General features: G+C 47.4%; 1 protein-coding gene across 1 annotated transcript; it reads right to left on the bottom strand.

Annotated features, from left to right (window-relative positions):
• Nucleotides 1-2373: 2373 nt before the first annotated feature.
• On the bottom strand, nucleotides 2374-10879 carry LOC308588196 (actinia tenebrosa protease inhibitors-like). Its single transcript, XM_081196587.1, has 8 exons — nucleotides 10774-10879; nucleotides 8730-8897; nucleotides 7392-7544; nucleotides 6721-6876; nucleotides 4550-4687; nucleotides 4256-4438; nucleotides 2740-2916; nucleotides 2374-2575 (listed from the first exon to the last, which is right to left on the bottom strand). Exons 1-8 carry the CDS (start codon nucleotides 10859-10861, stop codon nucleotides 2550-2552), a joined length of 1089 nt encoding a protein of 362 aa, XP_081052713.1. The 5' UTR covers nucleotides 10862-10879; the 3' UTR covers nucleotides 2374-2549.
• Nucleotides 10880-12780: the final 1901 nt, after the last annotated feature.

Here is a 12780-nt window from a genome sequence, read left to right as displayed (position 1 = left end):
GCTGAGGAGGGTGGAGTTTGTCTTACCCAGCTGCCTCAATATGGTTCAGAAGCTTCAGCTGGTGCAAAATTCGGTGGCAAGGTTGTGCACTGGGTCAAGACAGTTTGAACATACAGTCTTGCCTGGCTCCTAAATGCCTTGGGAGTCAAATGTTCCAGCTCCCACACGACCAAAAACCGGAAGTGAGTGTTTTGGTTTTCAAAGTTTTTTGGGAAGCCGAGCATCCGGCGTGGCTTTCGCTGTTGTTTCTGGCAAACCTGTGTAATCAGAAACCAATCGGATGCCACGCCTTGGTTTTTGAACTTTTTGGAAGTCAAATGGACTTCCAGAATGGATTTCATTTGACTTCCGAGGTACGTCAGTATTGCACTGATCCTGGCCTGACTGCACCGGCTGCCAATTAGTTTCTGCTTTTGACCTATAAAGCCTAAGTGCCTCAGGACCGCAAGACCTCTCCCCATATTAACCCTGCGATTGCCACTGGAGGCCCTTCTCCATGTGCCTCCTCTGCAAGATGTCCGGAGGGCAGCAACACGGAACAGGCTTTTTCTGTGGTGGCTTCCCACTTCGTTGACATCTTCATTATATATCTTTAGGCATCAGGCAAACATGTTCTTCTTCAGCCTGTCCTTGGGCTGATTAACATTCTGGCCTTTTAAATGTGCTTGTGGGAGGGGGGTTATTGGTTTGCTTTTGTTTTATTGTGTATTTTGTCTTCTCATTTTGTATTTTTTATGTTGTGAACTGCCCTTTGATCTTTGATTGAACAGCGGCATGCAAATTTTATAAATACAGTGGTACCTCGAGTTACAGCTGCTTCAGGTTACAGACACTTCAGGTTACAGACTCCGCTAACCCAGAAATATTACCTCGGGTTAAGAACTTTGCTTCAGGATGAGAACAGAAATCGCACGACGGTGGCACAGCGGCAGCGGGAGGCCCCATTAGCTAACGTGGTACCTCAGGTTAAGAACAGTTTCAGGTTAAGAACAGACCTCCAGAACGAATTAAATACTTAACCCGAGGTACCACTGTAAAATAATAGATAATTCTAATAATGTTTTGGATGGTTATTTGTTGTTGCTGCTGTTTTAAAAAATGAACACTCCTGTTTTATTGCATATCGTATTTTGTATTTTATTGTTTTTGTAAATCACTTTGGGAAATGCCTTTGGTTGTGTGGAACAATGTATAAACCAGATTAACTGAGCTAACTAATTCTGCCTATCTGGCTGGGTGCTGTTTTGTGGTTTGCCTCAGACGCCAAAATGTCTCCAGCTGGCCCTGCCCAGTTCCCCCCTGGTTCTTTGGACTACGACTTCCTCCAGCTCCTCCCCTCCAACAGCACTAACTGGGGGCTGATGGGAGTTGCAGTTCCAAGCATCAAGACAGCACCAGGTAGGGGCGAAAAAGGTGCTTGGGACCTTTTTAGTAGGAAAACCTACCAAAAATCTAAAATGGATGGCTGCCGAAAATGACACACCCTCAAATTTTGTAATTTTGATATGGAAAAAACTCTTTCAGTTTAGCAGGGATATGAGAAGTGTGAAATGCAGAGCAAACTAGTGAGGTATCAATGCACAGAGCTGCAACTTGCTCCCCCAGGAAGCAGCGATGGTGACCAACTTGGATGGCATTTCCGTGGGGCCTGTAAGACAGAGTTGTTCCGCCTGGCCTTTGGCTTGGAATCAACTTGATCCCCTTCCCCTCTTTCCTCTTTCCTTTCTCCTGTGATGGAACTCCTATTTGGGGACTTGCCTGGCTTTTTTCTGGCCCACTTAGGACCAGTCTGGATAGTTGGCCTTGGTGAAGACTTCACGTTTTCATCCCCAGAAAGATTTTGATTTGAGTTTCTACTGAAATGAGGCTGCATTTTAATGTTGTATTTTAATCTTGTTTTTAAGTTGTATTTTAATTGTTTTATACCTGGTGTTAGCCGCCCTGAGCCCGGTCTTGCCTGGGGAGGGCGGGGTATAAATAAATTATTATTATTATTATTATTATTATTATTATTATTATTATTATTATTATTATTATTATTAATTGACTTGGATAAATTCCTGGAGGAGGAGAAGGCTATTGATGGCTACTAGCCCCAATAGCTATGCTTTCCATAATCAGAGGCAGGGATGCTTCTGAATCTGAATTCTCTCCCCTCCTTCCTCTTGTGCTCAGATCCTGCTTACTGGTTTCCCGTTAGGGCATCTGGTTGGCCACTGTGAGAACAGGATGCTGGACTAGAGGGGCCCCCATTGGCCTGATCCAGCCAATTCACCTTATGCTCTTATGTTATGTTCTTATGTAAGCCTTTGGTCTGATCCAGCGGCCAGACTTTTATGTTAACTCAAGAACCAGATTCAGAGGATGCAGCCGAACATCTCATGTCTTTATTTTTGGAGAGCAGAGTTGACCCCACCAGCCTCCCTGAAGGTGGAGGTGGGAGGGAGGCGAGGGCTCCAGGGCAGGGTACCAGGTTGGTGTCTCTTCCTCGGACTTTGAGGGGTCAGTCTGGAGAATCGTGCAGACAAGGGAATATGTCAGTGAATGACTCAATCAGATGTTGTGGTGGAGTTTGCTGTGGAAAGGAAAGAGAGACAGTTAAAGGGCAGGAAGGAGACTCTTGCCTTGAACTGGCACACAAGAGTCCGTGGCCAGCAATGCAGATGTTGGAGACCCTGCCGCCTGTCTGTTTCCCAAGCCAGTCCCATTCCTGAAGGACAGATCCTCTTTGTTTTTCACCTGGTTTACTTGAAGTTCCGCAGACCATTTTGCACTCCAGTCTCGTGTAAAACCGGTTGTCATTCCCTTTGCAACCGCCATAAACAAACTTCTTGCAGGAGGAAAGAGTTGAATTGTAGTAGAAGAATTCTGAGTAAGCGCGACATGGGCCAGTCGCACTGGGCAGCTCGCAAACCTCTGGGGTGGAAGTAGAAAAGGTGGTGGTGGATACACACACACACAATTGTATAGCAAATGAATGCAGAATATAAAGTCGACATAATACACCCCTCACCGCCCATAAAAAACCCAAGAGAGCAAGAGCATTAGCACCATATAGAAAGAACTCATACATCAGTGGGAGGCAAAAGGCTGCCTCTCCCCATATGAACCTACTCGGACCCTGAGATCAAGAGGTCCATAGGGTGGCAACACGAGAACGGGGCCTTCTCTGCAGTGGCTCCCCATCTATGGAATGCTACCCCCAGGGAAGTTTGCCTGGCGCCTTCATTATACACCTTTAGGGACCCGGCAAAAACGTTCCTCTTTAACCAGGCCTTTGGTTGATTGACATCCTATGACCTTTTACAATGTGTTGGGGAGTCGGGTTGTTCTTGCTTTTATTTTTATTATCTATTTTGTGTTTTTATGTTATGAGCTGCCTTGAAATTGTGGATACAGGGCAGTATAAAAATGTAATAAATAACAGCAGTAATAAAGAGTAAGTACGCACGCAAGAACAGGAACTGGACCTGAACAGAAGGGTGGGAGAAAGTCATGCAGGCTAAATTGTCAAATGGAGAAAGCCTTTACAGCCCCACACTTCCAGCCCCACGCACACTGCCGTAGTTGAAGGACAATATCACCAGATTCCTTCTGAATGGAGAGTTTGGTCATGTGGCTGAAGATTTACCCTACAACTTCCTGGTTTGCTCAATCTATGAAGACTGAAGAGCAACCTTGTTCAAAGATTTAAATCTCCCAGTTCAGCCATTGATTGGGTATCGGATTTTATTGGAGGACAGGCCCCCCAATACCTCTGAAAAAGAGGCTCGTTTTGCCCTTAGATCTGCAATTTTAAGGACAAAAATTTGTGGGAATGGTAAGTTAAATTATTCAGGGGAGCAGACCTTTATCTGACAGAACGCCTGATTTTAATAAATATTTTAGCTGTGCAGTGTTTACACGGTTCTGTTTAATGTATTTCATTCTGTTTTATGTATTTTGTTTTGCAGTGGCTTTGGCTAAACAAATAAATAATATTCCTAAAAGCAAACTCAATGCACGTGACTTCCCCCCAGAGCATCCTGGGAACTTCAGCTTTCCTTCACAGAGCTATCTTTTCCAGTTCTCTTAACAAACTACAGTTCCCAGGATTCTGTGGGGGGAGTCACGTGCTTTGAATGTGCATTGAAGAGATGCTTTGAATGCATCGTGTGGACCTGCCCTCTTTGAGCACAATTGTGTCCCTCTGACATGTGGGCTGTGACTCCCTTTCAAGGAGGTTTTGGCAGTGCATGAAAGGCATGCGCTGTACCTGGGCTGATTTTCCCACAGGCCTTCTCGCATGCCTTCTTGGTTTTGAACCTGTTGCTGTTGCCCCCGCAGCCGCCGTAGATGAACCGCAGGCACCTCTTCTGCGATGGGCTGTAGAAGTATCGTGGCATGTAGCCGAGGCACAGTCCACCATCAGGAGGCAACTGGCACCGGTCCCTACGGACTGTAGGAAGAAGAAGGGAAGGTTTGGGGTGTGGGCTGACTAGCTCTGTGCTATTGCCCGGGTACCCCAAGAGGAAAAGGTGTGAGGAAAGGGGTGTGGCTTTGCCAGTACCTGAGTCCAGGCAGCCCAGGCTGCACCCAGTGAAGCAGCACTTCTGTTTGAGGGGGCAGTCTCGGTCATCTTTACAGGTGTCATTGCAGGGCACAAAGGTGTACACCAGTTCCCTTTTGGGACACACGCCAGGGTGCTCTGGAAGAAAAGAGTTGGAGAAGAGAAGTACTGTATTTTTCGCTCCACAAGACGCACCTGACATAAGACGTGCCTAGCTTTTAGAGGAGGAAAGGGGGAAAGCCCTGTTTTTTGAGGATCAGCTCAAAGTCGTTGAGCTTACTTTGCAAAGGGAAAAAATCCTGTTTTTATGGGGTTCAACTCACAGTTCTGCAGCTTCTTTAGGAAAGAAAAGGGAGCCGTTTCTACAGTTTCCAGACAGATAATCTAATCAGCCAGTCACATGTCGCTGGGGGAACAAACAGCCTCCGTCTGCAGAACATTCAATAATAGAGGCCTGGGCAAGGAGCCGGAAAGGGAGCCAGTGATCGACCACACATTCGCTCCAAAAGATGCACAGACATTTCTCCTTACTTTTTAGGAGGAAAAAGGTGCGTCTTATGGAGTGAAAAATATGGTAGCTTAGCTGTGCTTCCTGAATCACAGGGTGGGGGTGGGGGGTGGACTAGATGGCTGTCCAACTCTACAGTTGCGTGAGTCTACAAGGAGAAGCTTTGTTGGTGCCCAGTGAGACATGAGCCTAGTCAAGAACATAGGAGGAACTCTGTGGTAGGATCAGGCCAAGAGGCCATCTAGTCCAGCTTCCTGTTCTCATGGTGCCCAACCAGATGCCTCATTGGAGAAGCCCACAAGCAGGGCCTGAGGGCAACAGCCCTCTGTTTCCAGAAGCTGGTGTGCAGACGCACACTGCCCCTGACCAAGGAGGCTCTACAACCAGCCATACTTTTGCTGAGGAAGCCCGATGGAGAGTCTGAGTCTCTCCATAACAGGCTCTGCTCCCTCCTCCCAGCAGCTGCCAGGACAGGCTCTCTCCCTCCTGATGATCTCAATGGGCTTTCAGAGCTGCAAACACAAGACCTAGTATTTTTGCAAGAATAAGGGTTCTGAAATCAGGATGGTGGAAATGTAGTCCCCCCTCTCTCACACACATCTCAGGCCTGGAATGCTTAAAATACATGCTTTTGCAAATAAAATTTTCCTTAATGCAACACATTTATGTCTGTTGTTTTCACAAACTTATGCCTTTTTAATGCACACTTTACCCTGTCAAATGCATTTTTGTTGACATTCCTTGGTTGGGGAACTGTATTGCAAAATTCGGAGATGTGTGAATTTTGTAGGATGGCTGTGTTTCAGTTTGCATATTGTGTTGGAAAGTATGAAGGAAAGAGGCTTGATTTTAAGTGTGAGCTGAATCTCGTTTCTTCCCTGCCCTTAACCATAACACATCTTGATACTGAAGGATGGAGCAATCTGTCAGGGTGGGCTTTCTCTTTTCCAAACTTATTTCTCCTTTACCCTGAACATTCTCTCCATTTCCCTATCACTTTGCACAACAGTTCATGAAAACTGGGGTATGCAATGCTGCCAATGTTTGCACGAAATTCCCCCTGATACAGTGCAATTTTGTACATTATTTCTACTACAGTCATACCTCTTCTTGCGTTTGCTTCACGTTGTGAATTTTCACGTTGCGAACGCAGCAAACCCGGAAGTGTATACTAACGGGCTTTGCCACGCTGCACACGCAGAAGCATTCTGTACGCTTTGTGCATGCTCAGAAGCATTCTGCATGCTTCGCACATGAGCAAAACCACTCTATCGCGCTCCACACGTGCACAGAAGTGCCGCTCTAGTTGTGGACTTTTTGGGGTGCAAACAGCACCCCGGAATGGATCGCATCCTCAACTAGAGGTACCACTGTACTGTTTTGCACCCTTCTCTTTTCGGTAAGGAATTTTCTGTTGCAGAGTTGCGTCACAAAATCCAGACAATTGTGAACTTCAACAGCATTTTGGTTGGCTTCCTAGTTCAGCAAATGTGAATTAGGTTGTTTTGCCTTTAAATGCAAACTGAATTATACCCCCCCATCATCATTGGCACCCATGGGAGTGGAGAGTCAGGGAGTGGCACCCAACCACTTTTCCCTTTCATTCTGATTGGGTTCCCACGCATTGCCCAGCTGTTCTTTGGCCTTGCTGGAAAAGCCATACCTTCCTCAGCCTTTACACACAGCTGGTGGCATCCGTATCTGCAGCACTTCCTCCTTGGGATGTGGAGACCGAAGTCACAGTCCAAGTCGGTTGTGCAGCTGGTCAAGCAGGGGCGGTCCAGCCGGCGTTGCGTCCTTGGGCAGTATCCGGGGATGGCTGGGGAGGAAGAGGGAGCAACAGGTGGAAAGGCAGAAGGAGATTCTGCAGAGGCCACGGAGAACCTTTGGGCAGATCGTATGAGACTGATGTGCCATGATGACACTAAGAACATACAAGAGGAAGCTGCTGGATCAGAGCAGCATTCTGCTTTCACAGTGGCCAACAAGATGCCAGCCTGCACAACAGCCCTCTCCCCTCTTGTGGTTTCTAGCAACTGGGATTCAGAACTATTTCTGCCTCCAGCCACGGAGGACAACTCTAACCCTCCAGATGTTTTTAGACTCCACTTCCCCCATCCCTGACCATTGGCCATGCTGGCTGCAGAGGATGACAGGAGCTAGAGTCCAGCAACGTCCCAAAGGCCACACTTTCCCTATCCCTGGCACAAGATGAGAGGGTCCATGGAGATGGGTTGCCAAAGGCGCCTTAGTTGGGTGCTGGTCTTCTTCTCTCCTGGCAACTCCTGTCCGAGGGTCCCTGAAACCAGAACGGCAACCTCCCTTTGCCCTTACCTTCGGAAGGGAGCCAGCACTGTCGCCCACAGATGGTTCGGCAGCAGCGCTCGTTCCCTGGGCAGCTGGCATCCGTGGAGCAGAACTGGCCACACATCACCTCACCTTCCACCCGAGCAGGACATGTGCCAGGCTTGACTGGAAGAGTTGTTGCTGGAAGAGAACATGGGGCAGGCTGACTCTTTCGCTGGTATGACTCCCTGGGAAACTACAAGCCCTTCCTAACAAGCAAACTATGTGGGCTGATTTATGATAAGTAACCCAAAACGTCTCAGAACACTTGTTGGCTTCAGTGACTTTCCCTGCCATCATTTTCTTTCCACCCCATGCAGTGTGTGGCCATTCTCTCTCTCTCTCTGGGCCAGAGACTTTTGCAGCCAGCATTGAGAGACCTCCCTGTTGATCCTCCTGGCGTTCCTGAGTCTTTAATTTCCAAAATGTAAGAAGGGCTTCCTATCAGGGAGAGGTGACACATAGAGAATAGGAAGGAGACTCCCCCCTCCACCTTGGGAAACAGCTTGCCTCCAGGTCAGGAAGGCTCACAGGACAGGGATTTCTATGAGTAGCTGAGCCTTCTCCACCTCTGCTTAAAGATTGGTGGGGAGGAGGAGAAACCTGTTGGGTTTATTGTTGCATTTCCTCTGCTCTTTCCTAGCTGCTGAGTTTGTATCGTTGGACTGCTGTGCTAAAAGCTTACTTTCTTTACTTGCAAGTAAACACCTCTGTCGTTGGACAGGAGCCACAATGAACAGCATCATGATATTTAAAATGTTATTTCCAATTCATTTCCTAGTGATCCCTAGGATGGAATCTGCCATTTTTGTAGTTGCTGCCCAATGAGTCAAGACCTTAACTGAATTATTTGCTATGTCCTCTAGGTCTTACTCCTGGTCAGTCACCACCTGTCCAGACCCCATGAACATCTATGTGCAATTGCAGTTTTGGAGTGGTCTTAAATGTGAATCACTTGACTCTTGTTTACACTGAATTGCATTTGCCATTTTACCTCCCAGGTCCTTCTGGAGCTCTTCACAATCGCTTCTTAATTCTGAAACTACCATAAGCAAACTCACTGCTCCCCCCTAATTCTAGGCCACTTATGAACATGTCAACAAGTTCAGATCCCAACGCCAATCCTTGGGGACCCCACTTTCTACATCCCTCCAAATATTCCTGCTCTCTGCTTCATGTTTCTTTACCTGTTCCTGATCAGCACGAGGACCTCTCTTCTTGGTCCAACCCTCTTATTCTCACAGCTCCACTTATTCCAATGATTTTGGCTGAAAATCCTTGGCTCCTCCCTCTGCCTCCACCTGACCGTTTGTCTCGGGGTCTTACCTGGGCGCATGCACCGGCGTTCACAGGCACTGCGACTGTGGAAGTTGTTGGCATTCCCTAAGCAGCCCCCATAAACAAAAACCAGGCACCTCCCGACCCTCGGGTTGTAGTACCAGCGAATGAACAGGGCCAGACAGTTGCCTCTCTGAGGAGGAAGTCTGCAGATATCTGCGGGACAAGAAGAGACGCAACAGAATCGGAAACAATATACAGAGTTTAGAGCCCAGAACTTCTGATGTTGGAGGAGCAACGCTAGCAATAGACTTGCAAAGTCCTCTGAAGGCAGCCCCACAAGCACAGCTTGCTTTCTGCTGCTGCAGAGGAGAGGACCTGAATCAATGGATTCAGAAGACAAGGAAGGAGGGTCTGGCTAAACATTAGGAAAAAAGCTCTGACAGTAAGAACTGTTGAACAGTGGACTGGACTTTCTAAGAAGGCTTTCTTTGGGGGGAGGTTTTTTAAAAGGGGTTGGATGGTCACTGGTCAGGAATTATTTAGCTGTGATTCTTGCACTGCAGGGAGATGGACTGGAAACCCCTTGGGATTCCTTCCAACTCTACAATTCTATGATTCTCAGATTGGGCTGAAAGTATTTCTCCTGTCTTACCACAAAAGCCCAGCAGGTAGCACCACCCTATCTGCCATTCGAAACAGGCTTTGGTGGCATTCTGTCCCAGTGAGGATCAAGCCCACTGATGAAGCTGCAGGGAGACACATGCATGAGGTTCTTAGAGGAAGTCAGAAGCGTACTGTAAGTTGCGTCTTATAGAGTTGTGCAGCCTGGTGTTGCCCGCTGAAGCCCCCCTTTCTCCATCAGGGTTAGAGGTGAAGGAGCAGATCCTGCATCTCCTTTCACTTGGCCACCTCAACAGACTCAAATGCCACCAGAAATGCAGTTGGTCTGCTGTCGCCAGAGACTTCTGGATATTTCACAGTGCAACAATATGTCTCAATGAAATACTGGACAATTAGCTGCTTGACACCCTAGAAAGGCACTGGCCACTCAGGGTGGTGTAGAAAGGAGATTATGATGAAGGAAGACCTTGCTGAGGGTAAGAGCTGTTTGACAGTGGTATGGTCTCCCTTGGGAGAAGGTTTTTAAGCAGAGGTTGGATGGCCATCTGTCATGGATGTTTTAGCTGAGATTCCTGCATTGCAGGGGGTTGTACTAGATGAACCTTGGGGTCCCTTCCAACTCTACAATTCTATGATTCCATGGACTGACAGGCAGAGCAGCTTCCTGTGTTCCTAAGGCCAATGAACACCCAGAGTTATTTGTGTGGCTCATTTTTGACCAGGCAAAAGTTGAAGCCCACCACCTTGTCCGTCCCACTGTCAAACATCTCTTACTCTCAGAAAGTTCTCCTTAATGTTTAGGAATCTCCTTTCTTGTCACCATTGGTTCGGATCCTACCCCTCCATCATCCATCTGGCATCCCTTCAGATATTTGAAGGTTGCTCTGGGATCACCTGTCAGTCTCCTCTTCTCCAGGCTAATCATACCCAGCTCCCTCAACTGTTCCTCATAAGGCTTGGTTTGAGGACCGTTGATCATCTCAGTTGCACATGTTCCAGCTTGTCCACTTCCTTCTTAAATGGTGGCACCCAGAACTGGACACAGTGCTGTAGGTGGGGGTCCAACAAAGGCAGAAAAGGGTGGTACTTTTCCTTCCCTTCATCTGGACACCAGACCTCTGTTGATGCAGACTAGCATAGCTAGCATATTCTTTTTTCCCCTGCTGCAAAAGGAGAAGGAAGGCTGGTGGCCACAATCCAAGGAAAGCTGTGCCAGATGACCAAATAGGCAGAGTAGGCACTGACCTATGAGCCCCATGCCTTTTAGGGGCCTTGCAACAAAGGATAAAAATGGACTTATTAACATAGTTGGTTGATAAAATCAAAAACGTGTTGGGAGAAAAGGCCAGGCTAATAATGAGGAGAGACAAGGCAGGTTAACAGGATCACCCCTGAGCATTGGGGGACACTTGGAAGGGCTGGTTTAAAGAGAACAGAGCGCTGAAGGGAAAGGGGAGGTGCCACTCACCCACAATGAGCTTGGCAGGTGCAAGAGGGAGCTGGTGCAAGAGCAGAAGGGTCCCCGCCAGGAGGAAGAGGCTGGAAGGATGGTGCATGGTGGACCCAGGAGTGAGTTCTCTCCACAGCTCAGGCAGAAGCACCTTATTATACTCTGACCTCACCAGGATGGCAGGTGGCTTCATGCAAGAAGCCCAGCCCAGCCCTGAACAATGGAGCTTCAGGGAGGGGATCGGGAGAGAGGCTGAAATGTTCCAGAGAGGGAGAAGGACAGGGCAGGGATTTGGCAGCAGCTGCTGCCCAGGGAAAAGTTTGGTCTGATGGGGATGGAGGAGGGTGTTTGGCAGATTTATGGTCTCCTCAGTTCCCAGGCAGGGGCAGAGCCAGGAACTGGCAAAAGGCTCTGTGGAACGACTTCTTTCTCCACGAAGCCTTGGGGTGGCTGCGTAGTGGAAATCCAGTTCCGGGGCATCTCTAAAGTGAGATTGGCTGAGAGATCATAGGGTTGGAAGGGACACAGAGGGTCATCTAGTCCAACCCCCTGCAATGCAGGAATCTCAACTAAAGCATCCATGAATCAACCAATGTGCTCAATAATTCTCAAGAATTGCCTGGACCTCACGTCCTTGACCACATACTGGGAGAGTCTCATGCTGTTTGTCTCAAAGGGCCCTGCACTTTCTATGATGAGGATGTCTCAAGCTCATTTTAGCTGGAGCAAGCCAGAAAAGACCCCCTCAGAGGGCAAAGTTCTGTGACCTCTGTCACTAGAGAGATCCACACCTTTCTTTCTTTATCTGGTGTCTGGTACATAGAAGTCCTCTTCCTCTGGAGATTTTCAAAGCAGAGGTTGGATGGTCACCTGTCAGGGATTCTTCAGCCGTGATTCCAAATTAGAGTACCCTTGGGGTCCCTTCGAACTCTACAATTCTATAATTCTAATTTCTCTGCTTGGTATCTATACACATCTATGCATGTCTAAATGCGTATGCATGTTTATGGCAGAAATAAGGAAATGAAACTGTGATATTTCAGCAGGTTGAATTTTGTGTCAATTCCAAATAGCAGGTTTTAGGGAGCCTGCGATGAATGACTCTAAAAGTGGCGTAGTGCAGAGGTTCCAGAGCAGAATTCTGCATGAGCTGGATTAAAAAAGAGAGCCGAAAATGGCCATTAAAATAATCCACCCAGAATCCACAGGCCTGCAGCATTTCTGCTCCAAGTGCAGATATCTAGGGCCTGAGGTGTCCCCCATTGTTCTAGAACTTGCATTGTTTTATGGATAAAATCACAAAGGCACTAGGATGTTACGTGCAACTGATAGGGATCTTATCATGCCGATGGAACACTTTGTCTCCCTGATGCAGAGCTGGCAGTCAGAAGTGTGCGTGTCCATTGTGGCACGTTTGAACTGTGATGCAGTGCAGAAGAAATATTGCATGCAATCTCCAAGGGCACTAAAGATGAGATGCATGATCACGAGTGGAACATGTCTCTGCCGTAATACTCTGCGGCCATTTGTCAAGCACTTGCTGAGGGTGACAGCGGAGGCATTCGTCTCACTTTGAATTGGCTTCCTGGCATTATCGTACTTCATCCCTGATTGGCTATGAACATGCAATGTTTGGTGCCATCTTAGACCAAATCAGATGTGCATGGAAAGAAAAATGAAATCTTGATGCAATGAACTGTATGCTTCTGTTCCAAGGAGCCAGTGTTGTTGTTGTTGTTGTTGTTGTTGTTTTGTGTGTGTGTGTGTGAGAGAGAGAGAGAGAGAGAGAGAGAGAGAGAATGAAATGGATCAGGAGAAAGTTCATAATCTTTTCTAAACATTGTTTTGGGGTGCTTGTTGTTGGAGATGCAATATTTCTTAAGGAAATATTTCAGTAAGTTCTTCAGGATACTTGTGAAGTAGGGATTATTCTCAGGATCATAGAAGCAGCAGAAAACTAGCTGGCTCCATTAACTCTCCTCTATTCTGTGATGTAAATCCTATAATCATCGCTGAGAACAATAC

The sequence above is a fragment of the Podarcis bocagei genome (assembly GCF_964188305.1).
Source record: "Podarcis bocagei genome assembly, chromosome: 5".
Taxonomy (NCBI): domain Eukaryota; kingdom Metazoa; phylum Chordata; class Lepidosauria; order Squamata; family Lacertidae; genus Podarcis; species Podarcis bocagei.
This window is presented reverse-complemented; position numbering and strand designations above follow the sequence as displayed.